The sequence below is a fragment of the Phocoena sinus genome, chromosome 16 (genome assembly GCF_008692025.1).
Source record: "Phocoena sinus isolate mPhoSin1 chromosome 16, mPhoSin1.pri, whole genome shotgun sequence".
Classification (NCBI taxonomy): domain Eukaryota; kingdom Metazoa; phylum Chordata; class Mammalia; order Artiodactyla; family Phocoenidae; genus Phocoena; species Phocoena sinus.
In genome coordinates, this window is record NC_045778.1 from 621,908 (window position 1) to 641,614 (window position 19,707).

Below are 19,707 nucleotides of genomic sequence, written 5' to 3' on the forward strand. Positions count from 1 at the left end.
GTGGACTTGCTGGTCCACAACCTCATTTCCTCTTATTATTTCAACTGCTAGATAATATAGGATTTCAGGAGAAATTTATTAGATATGTCTGAGCTATAAAGTCAGAAAAACGTTTAACATAATGAGACTTCTGTTTAACTCTTACTTTGCATAAGATATGTGGCCTGTGGAAACAAAAACTTATGTTGATGCCTTTCAGAATATAGCAATTACGGTGTTCATCCTTCAACCATTACAGCATACACAAAAGGAAAAATACCCATTTTATGTTTCTAGGCTGTTAAAATATAAATTAAAAACATGATTATAAATTAGTGATATTATGGGACACAGGATAACATAAAAACTCACACCTAGCCTTCCCCCGTGTATAACCTGGGATGTTACTCAAATATTTGGGCCTTGATTTCTTTTTAGGCAAAATTGGAGGATTGAGGCAAATAATCACTAAGGTTTCTTCTGGCTCCAAAATGCTGAAAATTAAGTGGTGGGTTGTCACTGAGTTATTTAATCCTAGAAATGACAAAAAGTACAATAGAAACAGAAAAGTTACATGCATTATCCAGGCTAGGGGAAAAAAGTCTCCTGCTGTCTCCACATATTAAAAGTTTCTCTTCCTGTTTAGATACTTTATTTTCTCCTGTAGATGGAGAAGGAGCCAGAGGCTTTCTCTGCTCTGTGATATCACGATTACTCTGTGTCCTTTCTGCAAGGGTGTCCTGCCTACATTGTCCTGTTTTATTGCTATTATGGACAAGGAGCGTGTTTTCCTCGTGATGAAATTCTTGGTGGACCAGGACATTCTCTGGCAAATGATAGACTCCTGAGTGCTTGGTTGTATCTTGTCTTTGCTGCCAACAACCCCCGCCTCCTGCTGCCATTTCCACCAAGGATGTTTAGTTAAGAGAGCATGTTCTAAATAGAGTACATGTAAAGTATTCCTTCTGGAGCTTTGGTCATTATGACTAGCTCGTGAGCCCTTGCAGGGCACAGACCTCGTGGTCTCTGTCTTTTATATCTTAGCACAGAATGTTGGTCAGAAGACTTTCCCAGAGTTGCTGGCCCACCCAGAAGTGGAAGACGCCTGGAATAAAAATTAGGAAAGCAGAGCATGCGTCCAGTTCTGGCACTGCCACTTTCTGGTCTTAGGACATCAGGCAGATTCTAGAACCTTTTCGTTCTTCAGTTGGTTTCTTTGAAATCACGGGGATAAATCCTTGCTCTGCTTTTCAAAGCTGACAGTAGATATAGATATGCCTTTTACATGGTATAGTTCTATCCAAGTAAAAGGTTTTCTGCTTTTTATAGTGTCACTGCTCACCCACCCGAGAGAACTCCAGTGCAGAGATTGATGATTTTACTTCATTGTGCTAGAAGATTTGTTGTGGTGGTAAATAGTCCTTTAGGACTGTCCCCTGACTGTTGTTTCCATGTTTAGCCCTGTGATATTTGCTTAGCAATGCAAGAGGAGTATTTATAGCTACAGTCAACTCTTTGTATCCACGCGTTCTCTGCATCCACCAATTCAACCAACTGCAGGTTGAAAATATGTTTTTTTAAAAAAATTCCAGAATGTTCCAAAAAGCAAAACTTGAACTTGCTGGGCACCAGCAACTGTTTACATAGCATTTACATTGTATTTACAACTATTTACATAGCATGTACATGGTGTTCGGTATTAAGTAACATAGAGATGATTTAAAGGGAGGATGTGTGTAGGTTATATGCAAATACTAGGCCCTTTAATATAAGGCACTTGCGCAGCTGCAGATTTTGGTACCGAGGGTGTCCTGGAACCAACCCCGCGGGGATACTGTAGTATGAGTGCAAAGCGGCTCCACGTGCTGAAGTTTACTAAGTGTGTAAGGACATATGGGAGGAGGGAGAGACGATTAGTTCAGAAATAATCAGAGCATTTGTGGTTAGTAAGTTCCTTGACTGTCATTGGATGAATGTTATTTCATTTAGCAAGTCGGTTTTTGGCAAATTGATTTAGAGCTGCTTTGTATATAGTAAGAGCTCAGTAAATATCGTTGATTAAATAACAAATGAAAATACAAAGTAAAATGAAGTTTAAATAGCTGAGAACTTAGAAAAGTTATGCTTATTCATATTCTAGGGCCAGCATTTTCATTTGTTGGTGTGGTCAACACATCCTGTCTAGAAACAGGTGCTGTGACCCAGGACAGAGTGAGGGGACCAGGAGTTGGGGGCACCCCAACTGTGTGTCACATAGGGTAGGAGGTGGGGTGGGGACGGGGGTGCTGGAGGGACCCTGGAGCCTGTGTTTCCTGGTCACAGGAGCTGGTTTGTACAGTGAAGAATGAAGGGTGGGTCCAGAAGCTTTAGGTCAGCCTGTTCTCCCCAGTTTATGTACAAGGCCTCCGATGTCTGTTGGGGCCAGTGTGTCCCAATTAAATCCCCAGCCGTCGGTGCGAGAAGCAAAACAGAAGGTCGTGTCTCTGTCCGTTTCCCCCGCTCTGGTCAAATTACATCTGTTGGTCAGAAGGGGAGTTCAGTTCAGTCCAGCTGGTGTGCAGGTCATAGAAAAAAACCAACAAAAAACCTTGTCATACTCCTACAGCAGTGATTTGACTCTTTAATAAGCGAAGTCGTGTCTGCTATTTTTGCAGAATCAGGAGCATACCTTGTTAAGCTGTGTAATCTTGAGTATTTCACATAATATTTTTGACATACTGTTCCATGTCATTAAACCTTTTTAATAACATGATTGAAGATATTAATTGTTAAAGTTTGGTCATACATAAAGCAGAGGTGTGATGAAGCCCCATGGGACCACCACCCACCTCCCATAATTATCAGCATTATTTACCCTGTAATAGCTTCATCACCTCCAACCCTCACCACCCTTTCTTAATGGACTAATTTGGACAAATTCCTGGCATCATGTTATGTGAATCTCAAATACTTAAGTCTGCATCTCAAAAATGTACTTTTTAATATGCCACAATGACATCATTATATTGAAGGCACATAGAATTCATTGTTTAGGGTTAGTGTTAGGGTAGCCCTAACCCAACAGACAACACTAGTCTGTTAACTAGGCATTCACAGACTGTCTGAAACCCTGGGCGAGAATAAGTCCAGGCTGACATGGTGTGACCCATGCTTGGGCCTCTTTTCTCTCTTCCTGGAGAGACAGCATGGGAGCTTGTTGGGCAGTGCTGTGGACTTTACAGTTCCCGCCCCCCACTCCAGGTTTACCTGTCTCCTTGTGTTAACTCTGAATGACTTGTGGGTTTGGGGATGACAGCTTGATGTCTTCTTTGCAGATTTTTCAGTTGACCTTTTTTTTTTTTTTTTTTTTTTTTTTTTTTGTGGTACGCGGGCCTCTCACTGCCGCGGCCTCTCCCGCTGCGGAGCACAGGCTCCGGAAGTGCAGGCCCAGCGTCCATGCCTCACGGGCCCAGCCGCTCCGCGGCGTGTGGGATCCTCCCGGATAGGGGCATGAACCTGCGTCCTCTGCATCGGCAGGCAGACTCCCAACCACTGCGCCACCAGGGAAGCCCCAGTTGACCTTTTTATAATGGGTTTCCCATCTATTCATTAAGTGAACCATTAGGGATTGCAATTTTCTAATTTTGTCATTTCTTTGCATTTTTGGCTGGAATTTTCCTGTACTGAAAACTTTAATTACGAGGTATGATTATTAACCCAAAATCCAGTTCGTACTGGAAAGGCAGATTAAATGCTCTATTTATTTCCCATTAATTCTGTTACCAGTGGCTATTGGTGCACTAGCATTCTCCAGTGATGTCTATTGATTTTACTTTTCTTATTCCTTTTCATATATTCAATGTGTTTAAATTAATTGAGTCATTATTCTTTCTATACTAACATGACTTCTGACAGCTGTATAGTAAGCTGTCATCCACATAAAGCTATCCTTTTTTATCTATGTCCTTACAGTTGGACATTTTAGTTTTTCTTTCTTTCTTTTTTTTTTTTACTAGTAACAATCCATTTATTATTGTACCAGGAACTGTGCTGAGCACTTTATATGTGTTGTCTCATCTGATCTTCACAATAATCCTGCGATGCATCACTCTGGATAGTGACCTATGACATGTTTTCCAAAGTGGAATTTTTTGGTCAAGGGGTGAATTTTTAAAGATTACTGACACGCATGGCCAAATTGCCCCCAAAAGCTTCCGCAGTCAATTCTGATACCCACTTCTGGGTTTCAGGTTTCCCTGAGTCCAGGTTGAGGGACCCTGGAGGAAAAATCTCTCAGTGCCTGGTTGGAGGTTCCCGAGGGGGATGCCGCTTCTCCCATCCTCTGCCGGCAGACGCAGTCACAGCGGCCTGCCTGGTTTTAAGGGGAGGAGCGTTTGCAGCTGGGGTGAGACCATAGGAGAGAAAACAGGAAGAGTTGAGAGGAGGCCATAGAATGAGCCTGAACACTCTGAGCAGAGCAGCCAGGAAAGGAGCCTGGAGAGACCGTGGCTGGTGAGGTGGAGAGAACAGAGGGAGCATCAGGGGGTGAGAGGAAAGTGTTATAAGGAGTCAGAGTGAGTCAACAGTGAGAATTTCCGGAGGGATTAAGCGCAGAGTGGGCTGAGCCAGGAGGGAGGGGCCAGAGGTGGCAGGTGTAGGTGATTCTGGCTAGTAGGTTTCTTCTCATTGAAGTAGAGTCAATTTACAATGTTGTGTTAGTTTCAGGTGTATAACAAAGTAAGTATTTTTCAGGTTGTATTGCATTACAAGTTATAACAAGATGTTGGGTATAATTCCTTATGCTATACAGTAAATCCTTGTTGTTTATTTTATATATAGTAGTTTGTGTCTCTTAATCCCATACTCATAATTTGTCTCTTCCCCCTCCTTGGTAACCATGAGTTTTCCTATGTCTGTGAGTTTGTTATTGTCTTGTAAATAAGTTCATCTGTATCATATTTTATTTTTCTTTGAATTTTATTTTATTTATTTTTGTATACAGCAGGTTCTTATTAGTTATCCATTTTATACATATTAGGGTATATATGTCAATCCCAATCTCCCAATTCATCCCAGCACCAGCCTTGTCACTTAATTCCCTTGGTTTCCATACGTTTGTTCTCTACATCTGTGTCTCAATTTCTGCCCTGAAAACCTGTTCATCTGTACCATTTTTCTAGGTTCCACATATATGCGTTAATATATATTTGTTTTTCTCTTTATGACTTACTTCACTCTCTCTGTATGACAGTCTCTAGATCCATCCACGTCTCTACAAATGACCCAATTTCGTTCCTTTTTATGGCTGAGTAATATTCCATTGTATATATGTACCATACTTTATCCATTCATCTGTCAGTGGGCATTTATGTTGCTTCCATGTCCTGGCTATTGTAACTAGTGTGGCAATGAACATTTGGGTGTATGTGTCTTTTTGCATTATGGTTTTCTCTGGGTATATACCCTGTAGTGGGATTGCTGGGTCATATGGTAATTCTATTTTTTTAAGGAACCTCCATACTGTTCTCCATAGTGGCTGTATCAATTTACATTCCCGCCAACAGTGCAAGAGGGTTCCCATTTCTTTTTTTTTTTTTTTGGTGGTATGCGGGTCTTTCACTGCTGTGGCCTCTCCCGTTGCGGAGCACAGGCTCCGGATGTGCAGGCCCAGCAACCATGGCTCACAGGCCTAGCCGGCCCGCGGCATGTGGGATCTTCCCGGACCGGGGCACGAACCTGTGTCCCATGCATCAGCAGGCGGACTCTCAACCACTGTGCCACCAGGGAAGCCCAAGGGTTCCCTTTTCTCCACACCCTCTCCAGCATTTATTGTGTGTAGATTTTCTGATGATGTCTATTCTAACTGGTATGAGGTGATACCTCATTGTGGTTTTGATTTGCATTTCTCTAATAATTAGTGATGTTGAGCAGCTTTTCATGTGCTTCTTGGCCATCTGTATGTCTTCTTTTTTTTTTTTGCGGTACGCGGGCCTCTCACTGTTGTGGCCTCTCCCGTTGCGGAGCACAGGCTCCGGACGCGCAGGCTCAGCGGCCATGGCTCACAGGCTCAACCGCTCCACGGCATGTGGGATCTTCCCAGACCGGGGCACGAACCCGCGTCCCCTGCATCGGCAGGCAGACTCCCAACCACTGCGCCACCAGGGAAGCCCTGTATGTCTTCTTTGGACAAATGTCTATTTAGGACTTCTGCCCATTTTTAGATTGGGTTGTTTGGTTTTTAAATATTGAGCTGCATGAGCTGTTTATATATTTTGGAGATTAATCCTTTGTCCATTGATTCATTTGCAAATATGTTCTCCCATTCTGAGGGTTGTCTTTTCGTCTTGTTTGCACTTTCCTTTGCTGTGCAAAAGCTTTTAAGTTTCATTAGGTCTCATCTGTTTATTCTGGGTTTTATTTCCATTACTCTAGGAGGTTGGTCAAAAAAGATCTTGCTGTGATTTATGTCAAAGAGTGTTCTTCCTATGTTTTCCTCTAAGGGTTTTATAGTGTCCGGTCTTACATTTAGGTATCTAGTTCATTTTGAGTTTATTTTTGTGTATGGTGTTAGGGAGTGTTCTAATTTCATTCTTTTACATGTAGCTGTCCAGTTTTCCCAGCACCACTTATTGAAGAGGCTGTCTTTTCTCCACTGTATATCCTTGCCTCTTTTGTCATAGATTAGTTGACCGTAGGTAAGTGGGTTTATCTCTGGGCTTTCTATCCTGTTCCATTGATCTATATTTCTGTTTTTGTGCCAGTACCATATTGTCTTGATTACTGTAGATTTGTAGTATGCTCTGATGTCAGGGAGTCTGATTCCTCCAGCTCCGTTTTTTTCCCTCAAAACTGCTTTGGCTATTCGGGGTCTTTTGTGTCTCCATACAAATTTTAAGGTTTTTTTTTTTTTTAATTTTAAGGTTTTTTGTTCTAGTTCTGTAAAAAAAAAAAAATGCCATTGGTAATATGATAGGGATTGCATTGAATCTGTAGATTGCTTTGGGTAGTATAGTCATTTTCTCAATATTGATTCTTCCAATCCAAGAACATGGTATATCTCTCCATTTGTTGGTGTCACCTTTAATTTATTTCATCAGTGTCTTATAGTTTTCTGCATACATGACTTTTGTCTCCCTAGGTAGGTTTATTCCTAGGTATATTACTCTTTTTGTTGCAGTGGTAAGTGGGAGTGTTTCCTTAATTTCTCTTTCAGATTTTTCATCATTAATGTATAGGAATGCAAGAGATTTCTGTGCATTAATTTTGTATCCTGCAACTTTACCAAATTCATTGATTAGCTATAGTAATTTTCCGGTACCATCTTTAGGATTCTCTATGTATAGTATCATATCATCTGCAAACAGTGACAGTTTTACTTCTTTTCCAATTTGTATTCCTTTTATCTCTTTTTCTTCTCTGATTGCCATGGCTAGGACTTCCAAAACTATGTTGAATAATAGTGGCAAGAGTGGACATCCTTATCTTGTTCCTGATCTTAGAGGAAATGGTTTCAGTTTTTCACCATTGAGGATGATGTTGACTGTGGGTTTGTCATATATGGCCTTTATTATGTTGAGGTAGGTCCCCTCTATGCCCACTTCCTGGAGAGTTTTTATCATAAATGGGTGTTGAATTTTGTCAAAAGCTTTTTCTGCATCTATTGAGACGATCATATGGTTTTTCTTCTTCAATTTGTTAATATGGTGTATCACATTGATTGATTTGCATATACTGAAGAATCCTTGCATCCTTGCGATAAAACCCACTTGATCATGGTGTATGATCCTTATAATGTGTTGTATTCTGTTTGCTCGTATTCTGTTGAGGATTTTTGCATCTATATTCATCAGTGATATTGGTCTGTAATTTTTCTTTTTTTGTAGTATGTTTGTCTGGTTTTGGTATCAGGCTGATGGTGGCCTCGTAGAATGAGTTTAGGAGTGTTCCTTCTTGTGCAATTTTTTTGGAAGAGTTTGAGAAGGATGGGTGTCAGCTCTTCTCACAATGTTTGATAGAATTCACCCGTGAAGCCTTCTGGTCCTGGACTTTTATTTGTTGGAAGATTTTTAATCACAGTTTCAATTTCATTACCTGTGATTGGGCTGTTCATATTTTCGATTTCTTCCTGGTTTAGTCTTGCAAGGTTGTACCTTTCTAAGAGTTTTTCCATTTCTTCCATGTTGTCCATTTTATTGGAATAGAGTTGCTTGTAGTAGTCTCTTAGGATGATTTGTATTTCTGTGGTGTCTGTTGTAACTTCTCATGTTTCATTTCTAATTTTATTGATTTGAGTCCTCTGCCTCTGTTTCTTGATGACTTTGGTTAATGGTTTATCAATTTTGTTTATCTTCTCAAAGAACCAGCTTTTAGTTTTATTGATATTTGCTATTGTTTTCTTTGTTTTTATTCCATTTATTTCTGCTGTGATCTTTATGATTTCTTTCCTTCTGATAACTGTGGGTTTTGTTTGGGTCTTCTTTCTCTAGTTCCTTTAGGTGTAAGGTTAGATTATTAATTTGAGATTTTTCTAGTTTCTTGAGGTAGGCTTGTATAGCTATAAACTTCCATCTTAGAACTGCTTTTGGTGCATCCCATAAGTTTTGGATTGTCGTGATTTCATTGTCATTTGTCTCTAGGTATTTTTTGATTTCCTCTGTGAGCTCTTGGTTATTTAGTAATGTATTGTTTAGCCTCCATGTGTTTGTGTTTTTTATGTTTATTTCCTTGTAATTGATTTCTAATCTCATAGCGTTGTGGTCAGAAAAGATGCTTGATATGTATTCAGTTTTCTTAAGTTTACTGAGGCTTGATTTGTGACCCAAGGTGTGATCTATCCTGGAGAATGTTCTGTGTGCACTTGAGAAGAAAGTGTAATGTGCTGTTTTTGGATGGAATGTCGTATAAATATCAATCAAATCTATCTGGTCTATTTTGCCGTTTAAAGCTTGTGTTTCCTTATTAATTTTCTGTTTGGATGATCTGTCCATTGGTGTAAGTGGGGTGTTAAAGTCCCCTATATTATTCTGTTACTGTCAATTTCCTCTTTATAGCTGTTAGCACTTGCCTCTGAATTGAGGTGATCGTATATTGGGTGCATATATATTTATAATTGTTACATCTTTTTCTTGGATTGATCCCTTGATCAATTATGTGGTATCCTTCCTTGTCTCTTGTAACATTCTTTTTTTAAAGTCTATTTTATCTGATATTAGTATTGTTACTCCAGCTTTTACTGATTTCCATTTGCATGGAATATGTTTTTCCATCCCCTCACTTTCAGTCTGTATGTGTCCCTAGGTCTGAAGTGAGTCTCATGTAGCCAGCATATATATGGGTCTTTTTTTTGTATCCATTCATCCAATCTATGTATTTTGGTTGGAGCACTTAATCCATTCACGTTTAAGGTAATTATCGATATGTATGTTCCTATTACCATTTTTTAAATTGTTTTGGGCTTGTTTGTGTTAGGTCCTTTTCTTCTCTTGTGTTTCTCACTTAGAGAAGTTCATTTAGCATTTGTTTTAGAGCTGGTATGGTGGAACTGTATTCTCTTAGGTATTGCTTGTCTGTAAAGGCTTTGATTTCTCCCTGGAATCTGAATGAGATCCTTGCCGGGTAGAGTAATCTTGGTTGTAGGTTCCTCCCATTTATCCCTTTAAATATGTCATGCCACTCCCTTCTGGCTTGTAGAGTTTCTGCTGAGAAATCAGAGATTAACCTTATGGGAGTTCCCTTGTATGTTATTTGTCATTTTTCCCTTGCTTCTTTCAATAATTTATTTTGTCTTTAATTTTTGCCAATTTGATTAGTATGTGTCTTGATGTGTTTCTCCTTGTGTTTATCCTGTATGGGACTCTGTGTACTTCCTGGACTTGGGTGGCTATTTCCTTACCCATGTTAGGGAACTTTTCGACTATAATCTCTTCAAATATTTTCTTGGGTCCTTTCTCTCTCTTCTCCTTCTGGGACCCCCATCGTGCAAATGTTGTTGCGTTTAATGTTGTCCCAGAGGTCTCTTAGACTGTCTTCATTTCTTTTCATTCTTTTTCTTTATTCTGTTCTGCAGCAGTAAATACCACCATTCTGTCTTCCAGGTCACTTATCCATTTTTGTGCCTCAGTTATTCTGCTATTGATTCCTTCTAGTGTAGTTTTCAGTTATTGTATTGTTCATCTCTGTTTGTTTGTTCTTTAATTCTTCTAGGTCTTTGTTAAGCATTTCTTGCATCTTCTCGATCTTTGCCTCCATTCTTTTTCCGAGGTCGTGGATAATCTTCACTATCATTCTGAATTTTTTTCTGGAAGGTTGCCTATCTCCACTTCATTTAGTTGTTTTTCTGGGGTTTTATCTTGTTCCTTCATCTGGTATATAGCCCTCTGCCTTTTCATCTTGTCTCCCTTTCTGTGAATGTGGTTTTTGTTCCACAGGCTGCAGGATTGTAGTTCTTCTTGATTCTGCTGTCTGTCCTCTGGTGGTTGAGGCTCTCTGCGAGGCTTGGGCAGGTTTTCTGATGGGAGTGACTGGTGGTAGCTAGAGCTTTGTGTTGCTCTGGTGAGCAGAGTTCAGTAAAATTTTAATCCTCTTGACTGCTGATGAGTGGGTCTGGGTTCCCTCCCTGTTGGTTGTTTGGCCTGAGGTGACCCAACACTGGAGCCTACCTGGGCTCTTTCGTGGGGCTAATGGCAGACTCTGGGAGTGCTCCCACCAAGGAGTACTTCTCAGAACTTCTGTTCCAGTGTCCTTGTCCCCATGGCGAGCCACAGCCACCCCCCACCTCTGCAGGAGACCCTCCAACACTAGCAGGTAGGTCTGGTTCAGCCTCCTATGGGGTCACTGCTCCTTCCTCTGAGTCCCAATGCGTACACTACTTTGTCTGTGCCCTCCAACAGTAGAGTGTCTGTTTCCCCCAGTTCTGTTGAAGTCCTGCAATCAAATCCGCTAGCCTTCAAAGTCTGATTCTCTAGGAATTCCTCCTCCCGTTTTCGGACCCCCAGGTTGGGAAGACTGATGTGGGGCTTAGAACCTGCACTCCAGTGGGTGGACTTCTGTAGTTAAGTTTTCTCCAGTTTGTGCGTCACCCACCCAGCAGTCATGGGGTTTGATTTCACGGTGGCTGTGCCCCTCCTACCGTCTTATTATGGCTTCTCCTTTGTCTTTGGATGTGGGGTATCTTTTTTGGTGAGTTCCAGCGTCTTCCTGTTGATGATTGTTCAGCAGTTAGTTGTGATTCCAGTGCTCTCACAAGAGGGAGTGAGAGCACGTCCTTCTACTCCATCATCTTGAACCAAATCCCCTATATCGTATTTTAGATTCTACATATAAGTGATATCACATGGTGTTTGTCTTTTTCTTTCTGACTTACTTCGCTTACTATGATAATCTGTGTCCATCCATGTAGCTGCAAATGGCATTATTTCATTCTTTATGGCAAAATAATATTCCATTGTATATATGTCGCAATGGAACATTACTTGGAATATTCCAAGTAATTCCAATAATACTTGGGATGGAATACCACATCATCTTTATCTATTCATCTGTTGATGGACATTTAGGTTGCTTTCATATCTTCGCTATCGTAAATAGTGGTGCTATGAACTTTGGGGTGCATATATTTTTGAAACATTTTTTTGGAGATTTGCCCAAAGGTGGAATTGGTAAGTCATATGGTAGTTCTATTTTTAATTTTTTGAGAAACGTCCATAGTGCTTTTTGTTGTTACTGCACCAATTTACATTCCCACCCACAAAGTATGAAGGTTCCCTTTTCTCCACATCCTCTTCAACATTTGTTATTTGTATACTTTGTGATGATATACCTGGCAGTTTTGATGTGCAAGGAAACCAAGAAATGGGACAGTAGCTGGCGGTGGGGAATGATGTGGGCTCATGGAGATTTTTTTTTACAGTTTAAGCATGTATTTGTGATTCTGGAATCGTCCAGTCTAGAAGGGCGTCTTCATGATTCAGAGAGAGAAGGAACAATTAGAGTGAAGTTCCATGCATGCAACAAGGAATTAGATCCAGGACACAGAGGGAAGAACTTGCTTTTGTCTGGATCAGGGTGTCCACTGTGAAGCGTAGGCAGAGGAGGGTGCAGGTGTGGGTGTTCTGCGTATACACTTTGTCCCAGATCCTTGCATTTTCTCAGTAAATTATTTGAGAGGGTCATCATCTCCTCATTGGAAAGAGTGGGATTAGGGGGGCGACTGGAAGCTGAGTTGAGAATGCAGAGCAGGGTTGGGCCTGATTGACGTTTATAGTCAAGATAGTAAAGTGAGAACAGGCAGTGTGTGTGTGTCTTTCTTCTGTGGTGTTGAGGTGCTCAGGTGCAGGCGGAGGGGAGGGTGAGCCAGGCTGGAGTGTGTGTGAGTTTCCAGGCTGACGTGACAGAGGGAGAGGGAAGTGGGGGCCTGGTTGTGGTGTGGTGGTGGAGCCTGGGATCGACCGGCATGGGTGGCAGTAACCATGTAACCGTGACTGATTCAAGGCCCATGTGGAGGATGAAGGTTTAGTGGAGATTCTAGAGGCAGAGCCAAAAGTCGTGTTGGGGATTAGATGTCCACACACTGGTTCACTGGTGACCTGCTCTGGGCCAGGCCTCCCTTGAGGTTCTGGGTGAAAGTGGTGAACAGACACCAGCATCTGCTGAAATGGAGCTGACACTCCGTGAGGAGGAGTGGCCCACAGGCTCGCAGGAGCTCAGGGCCCGGCTCTGGAGGCTGAAGGGAATAATGGGACAGGGTGGTAGGTGCTGTTTTAGGGAGGGTGGGGGAAGTGACAGTTGAGGAGAGATGTGGGTGAGTGAGAAAGTGTTGGTCATGCAAGTCCCGGGGCAGAGTGCTCTGGTGCGGGAGCGCCGGGTGGTGCCCAGGGAGCTGCAAGAGGCAGCGGGAGGTGGGCCTTGTGTCACAGCCTCAGCCCGAGGGGGACAGGGAGCCCTGAGGGCTGAGTGAACTTGGATGCGGGCCTGGCGCAGGCGGCCCAGCCGGGGGATGGACGGGCCGGGTCGTGCGGGGTGAAGGCAGGACTCACGGTCACGGGTGAGTTACCTCCATGAGCGTCGGTGACGATGATGATGGGGTCGAGGGGAGACCAGGGTGTTGGGTGAGGAGGTGGAGGGCTTAGTGAGGGATGGAAGGGCCAGAAGGAGTGGACGCTGCAGGAATAGGGCCGGCGGGAGTGTCAAGGGCGCTGAGTGTTTGGAGGAGTCACATCGTTTGAAAGTGCTTGTGGAATCAAGAAGTCACCCCCACTCCCTGTCCCTAAGCGTGTGGGATTGCACGTGACATATTCATCCCAGAGGCCTGTGAGAGGAAGGCCTGGGGCATCCGGGCTGGTGTGAAGGCTGGGAGGTGAGGGCAGGGCTCCCAGCCCAGGGCGAGTTTGCCACCAGGGGGCCACTCAGGGCTGTTAGAGCTGGAAGTGCTGCCCAGGGGGAGGTGCTCTGGTGAAGGGTGTTCGCCCTCAGGGCACGAAGCTCTGGGGCTGTGCTTCCACGCTGCTCCCCTACCACTGCTCATGAGGTTTTGGCTTGATGAACACATACACGTTCATTCACTGTGGGACACACAAACGTGAGATCCTGTCTCCCTGTTTTACGTCGTATACAAGATTGAGTTGTAGGAAGGAACTATTTAGCTTTCTGGCCATTTGCAGAGCTACTGTAAGATGGTCTGCATAAGATGGGTTTACTGTAATGACAATCACTTGAGAACTGAGGGATGTGGTTTCCTAGGTGTGTGGGTCCCGTTAGGTGCAGGCAAACTTAAGTTATGTAGGAAAAGGAGTTCAGTTTCCCCTCAGAAAATGTCCTGGGAGACCTGCAAATGCTCTCTAGTGACCCACAGGAACGGAGAAAACAGAGAGCCTCTTTTGCCCTGCTTTGTCATTCTACGTATGAGAGGTAGATTTTGAATTTAGTTTTATTTTACAAACAAACATAGGAAGAGGCACTAAAATTGCATGGAAACCATCCTGCAGAACTGAACATGTATACGTTTGAAATTTAGATGTGACTGATGTGTAGAGTGAGGGCTGGCCCTGCACAACCCCAAGCTGAGAATGCTTTTTACATTTTTAAAAGTTGTTCAAAAGCAAGCCAAACCAAGGAAGAGTGTGTAGCAGAGAGCTTAGTTGGCCCTTAAAGCCTAAAATATTTTCTATTTGGTCCTTTGCAGTGAAAGTTTGCTGACCCCTGGTCTAGACCAATATTTCATTTCCAGTTCTGACCATGACGTGAATGAGTCTTTATCACAGAATCATAACATTGTATTCATTCAGAATTCCTGAAAGTGTTCATTGGTTCTTCTGTGCTAGTGGACAGGTCTGCAGGATGTATGCTGGCTGTCAGAGAGTTCATGTTATAGTGAGGGGGGTAGACATTAAACAAATAATTAACTAAAGTAATTAATGACAAAGAGGAGCTCTGAAGGGAGCCGGGAGAGTGCAGAAGGGGGTCACTGGGAACTTTTCTGGATATGGGACTTTACTCTAAATTTGAAGACTGAACCTGCTGATAGAGGGAGGGCCGGAGCAGCGGGAACTGAGTGACCCTGGAGACTTCCTGTTTCCTCCACTGTAGATGATTAGTGCAGAAGCCAGCAAAACCATTCTCTGAAGGATAGTGAGTTGAGAGTCAGACAGATGAGGGGCTGGCCTGCGGCTCTCGGCTCTGGGTGACCAGTGAGAGCAGACGCCGGGTTACCCCCTCATCGCTCTGCTCTCCCCGCGGCCGGGACTCAGAGCCACGGGACCAGGTGGGCCTGGGCCGCAGCCAACGCTCTCGTCTCCATGTGCCTCTCTTCTCTTGTCTCTCTTTGGGAAGTAATAGAAACCTCAAGTGTAGACCTACCCTAGAGTGATGTTTCTGAGGCTCATATGAGAAGATGTTGAGTTTCTGTCACTCTCCTCTTCAGGGAGGCATTTTCTGTGGGCCAGCCCTGTCCCCTTCCAGTGGCTGGTGCCTGCCTCCCTGCCCACCCCGTTCCTGCCCCCCGACAGCCACCCCTCAGACTGTGAGGCAGCCACTGACATTTCTTAGCCCAAATGGTGACTACTGGCTGCCTCCTCAGAGAGCCACCGGCCGGTTGACAAAGAGTGGAAGGAGGATTTCCAGTGAAACCCAAAAGGCTGGGTCTTCTTCAGATGGAAGAGGATGTAGGTCCCATCACGTGTCCCATTCTCTTTGGAGGCGGGGAGGTATTGTGGGGATGGGAGAGTGACCCAGATCTGTCCTTTCCCGTGTGGTACCCAGGCCCACCTGCAGAGTATTCCCTGTGCACGGCAAAGCCTTGGCAACAGTGCTACCCCAGCTGTGTTTGTCGGCCCCTCCTCCGGGAGTCTGAGCCAGGGGACCCGCCAGTGCACCTGCTTAACGACCGTGTCTCCCCTGCAGGGCGAACTCTGCTGGAGAAGCTGTTCAACCAGCAGGAGAACGGGCCTCCAGAAGAAGCAGAGAAGTTCTGCTCGCGGATCATAGCCATGGGTCTCCTTCTTCCTTTCGGTGACTGCTTCAGGGAGCCGTGTGGTCAGGATGCCCAGTCCAGCTCAGCTCCGTTTGATGTAAGTAGGAGAATTCACAGAACTCAATGGCTGTGAAGCAGATTGCAGTGGAAACAGCAGCTCTGATGTGTGTCTACCAATCGCCCTGTAATTTAAAGACCCGCATGGGATGCAGGCCTTCCTGCCCCTGCCACTCAACAGCTTAGCACATCTCTTTCCTTTATGACTAGGGTATTCTTAAGTATACTTGCCAAACCTCCTTTTCTTAACAGATGGCCACTTTTGGCAGTTTTCTAGCCTGCTTTAACCAGTGATGGTTTTTAAGTGGCTCTGAGTCGGTATTTCTGACTTAGCTGGTCATGTACATACCTTCAGAAGCAGCTCTGAGGGCAGGGTCTTTGTTCCCAGAAGGCAGCAGGTTTATGCGGGCTTTGGAGCACTATTCCTGTGAGTTCATGGCTCATCCAGGTGCTAACTGTTGACACGAAGCAGCACTGTCTGCTTCCTCCCCAGCTCCCACTCACCAAGAGGGTTAATACTTCAGAACAGTCATTCTCAAGCTGTTTGATAACTCATAACAAATAACAGCACAGCTGGGTTGTTGCTTCCAGACCAGAGTATTGCTCATCTTTCTCATGTATGTGGTACGTGTGCGACCCTGGGGGTTGTAATGAGCAGACTTTTTCATGAGGAAAGTGGAGTCTGCTTGGCTCCCTCTGTGGAGCTCGGAGTGTATGAGGCAGGGTACAGGTCTCATCCTTGTAGGTTGGTTACATCTGTGCCCTGCTTCTGACCGCACTCCTTATCCTCTGTGTGTGCGCGACTGAAAGAGGGGTTTGAAGATGATGGAAATGAGCCCTGGCTGAGATCAAGAAGTGATAGTAAATAACAAAACATCCATATGCGCCTGTTTTTCTTCTTCCTGTTCTTTACCCATCACAACTGTGGTCTCCTTTCAGTATTAGGAAAATAATAAACCACATAAAATATTATGAGATCTTCCTGATACTTCTCATGTGGAAGAAGATTCCCTGGGATGTACTGTGACTTGTGAAGCTTCCTTCTTAAGATCAACTGATCTATCTATCTGTCTGTCTATCTGTCTGTCTATCTATCATCTATCCATCCATCTATCAGTCACCTATCTGTCTGTCCCTCTATCCATTCATGACATTGCAGCTAGCCACTGCTCGGTAGATCTTTTTCTTCTATGAGAAAAATTGGATAATTAAATTTTCCCTCCCTTTTCCTTTTTGAAAGGTGTGTTATTACAGGTACAGAACCTGGGGACAGTTGTGAGCTAAGAGCTTTATTGAGCTGTGTTCTAGAAGATACATCAGTTTGCAACTAGGAATTAGAAGAATTATGGGACAGACAGAGGCAAACGCTAGCTGTGCCTCACACTTGCTTTTGGATTAAAACTATTCCCAAGTTGACTGCATTTTCTTCCCTTAAAGCTCAGAAATAAAGTCTTATCAGTCAATAAATGTGGAATTGGAGTAAACTGAAAAGAATAGAATAACCCTTTCCCTCCTTTTGTAAAAAATTACTGAACTAGCTGTTTCTTACCTCCTACTTCCTCCATTCTTGTGTTAGAGAGACTAGTAACCCCTCCCGGCCTTGTCATTTTGGGGGGCAGCCGGCTATGGCATAGAGAGTGACAAGCAAAATGAATGCAGTCCCTTAATATGGGATGAAATAATTCTCTCAGAGTGGGGAATTTCTTTTGCAAGTTTGTGCGGTTGCATTTTCTCACTTTATTCATTGGCTCTGTGCTACCTTTCTACTTTCATGCCAAACCTAACACAAAACAAATAGGAGACATTCTTCCAGATACTTAAATGGCAGTTCAACAGGCAGAAATGTGCATTTATTGTATGCATAATTGAGGATTTTCTGCAAAGCTCAGAAGAGCTAACAGTACAGGGAGTTATGCAAACTGAGGCATTAGTGAGGGAAGGGGGAGGAATGCACTTTGTGTAGGGAGAGCAGTTTCTGATAATTAGCCTCTCTGCTGGTTGCCAGAAAGTTGCTGCTAGGAGGATTTTTCACCAACAGTTCTCTTGAGGACAGTTGCCCTTTGAGACACAACAGGAATAAGCTCATGACAGGTCCTCTTCCCACCCCTAATTTTGCTCCTTTCCCTGAGAGCATCCCCCTTTATCTCCGTCCACACGGAATTAGAGCCCCAGAGTTTGATCTGGAGATCTTTTTCATGCAGTTTATGGATTGGCCTACTTCAGTCAACCCTCTTGATTCAGTTCCATGTTATTTTATACATTTTTAGGGCCTAACATTTTGCTTTAGAGATGCTATGGAAAATGTGAAAGAATTTCACATTTTCTCTCACATTTTAACTTGGTTGAAACTTCAAGAATACTGAAAAGCAAATAGTTTTGAGTGATAATGTTCATTCATTCATTCACAAATGTTTACTGACTGCACCCTCTATGCCAGGCAGTGTTCTAGGCTCCAGAGATGTATTAGTGAGCAAGAGAACTAAGATTCCTGTTCTCCGTATTTACATCCTGTTCACAGTGGAGCTAGACGGAGAAAACACAAACATGTAGTGGAGGTAATGGGCTTACATCAGATTCTGTTAAGTGCTGTGAAGGAAGTGAACCTGTGGAATATGGTCAGTGAAGGGGGGGTGGGGAGAGTGTAGAAGGAAGCCCCGCATGTAATGTCAGGAGCCCTGAGGGGAGGTCAGAGGGAAGGTCCCCCCAGGAGCCCAGAGGCAAGTGCAAGTGCCCCTGGGGTAGCACAGACACGGCCTGAGGACAGAAAGGACTACAGAGCCAGGACGTTCAGGGTCTTGAAAGCCATGGAAGGATAATGCGTTTTTTTAAGTGGGAGCTTTTAGAGGGTTGTGCAGGGGAAGAGCGTGTTTGTTTCGTGCTGCGCATGGCTTATGGGACCTGGCCTTGGGTGCTGTTCCAGGGGCTGAAGCAGGAGCTGGAACAGCAGGGGGCTGCCGCAGGAGCCCAGCGAGAGCCAGTGGAGGAGACAGAGGGGACGGTGGGTGTGGGAGTGGTCCTGCCCTGCTGGTGGAGCTAATGGGACCTCCGGGGCTTAGACGAGGGGGGCGATGGAAAAGGGAATCAAAGATGCTGGTGCTGGGCTTCCCTGGTGGCGCAGTGGTTGAGAGTCCGCCTGCCGATGCAGGGGACACGGGTTCGTGCCTCGGTCTGGGAAGATCCCACATGCCGCGGAGCGGCTGGGCCCGTGAGCCATGGCTGCTGAGCCTGCGCGTCCGGAGCCTGTGCTCCACAACGGGAGGGGCCACAACAGTGAGAGGCCCGCGTACCGCAAAAAAAAAAAAAAAAAGATGCTGGTGCTGGTCAAAGGTGCTGGTCTTAAGTGTCTGGTGGGTGTTTGCGCCGTTTACTGAGGCCGAGAAGATAGGCCAGTTTTAGGAGGAAAGTATTGTAAGGACAGAACCGGTGTTCCTTATGTACTTTTCTTGAATAAAATTCTGTTTATTTAGAAAACTAATAACCTAGCATATCACCTGATGAACAATAGGGTTTGCTTTCTGCTGAGTGGAACATCATTGACTTAAGGCCGTGACACTTAACCTTTCTTCAGCCACTGAAAAGGGCTGACAGCCCTTTTCATAGTCACATTTTCTCAAATCAGAAAGAAAGATTGAGCTCCTTTAATAGCCAGTAGCATTGGCATTATCCTCACCTTTGCTTTTTGCTTTGTTTCTTTGTGTTTTATATCTCAAATAAAACTCTAATCTAGAGCAATTCTGAAGATAGCAAGGGAAAATATAGGAATAATCCTCCTGCCTGCAGCTTGGTAACATGTGTTGTTGAGTTGTGGATTGTGTTCTCTGTGGTCTGAGGAAAGACTTTCTTCTTTTGGAACCTGTTTTACTCATCTGTCAGGTGTGAGGGAAACTCTCTCTTGAAATATTTAGCATGGTTTCTAAATCCTTAGAAATAGCAAAGCATTCACTATTGTGACACACCACATACTTGAAGTTTTGGGCCACTGCCCTGCTACCTGTGGGCAAGGCATCTCAGCCTGCTGCCTACCACGGACCCTGGCTCATTGCCCCTTAGGTGTGGACGGAGGTCATTTTGCCAGAGTACGTTCAGGATATGGTCCCTTAAGACTCCTTCTCCTTAGAATGCCTTTATTCAAATTGAGACCCTTTTTCTGGGTCATATTCATCAGCAGCTGTTTTCAGCAAACCACAATTATCTTACGTAATTGTTGATTATCCATTAGCAAGCTC

General features: G+C 44.0%; 1 protein-coding gene across 1 annotated transcript in view; it reads left to right on the plus strand.

The window, feature by feature from the left end:
• FMN2 (formin 2) overlaps positions 1–19,707 on the plus strand; it is a 322,361-nt gene that overhangs the window by 19,997 nt on the left and 282,657 nt on the right. The window contains exon 2 of the mRNA XM_032609063.1: positions 15,355–15,521. Within this exon, the coding sequence (XP_032464954.1) occupies positions 15,355–15,521 (167 nt within the window). The remainder of the gene's footprint in view (positions 1–15,354; positions 15,522–19,707) is intronic.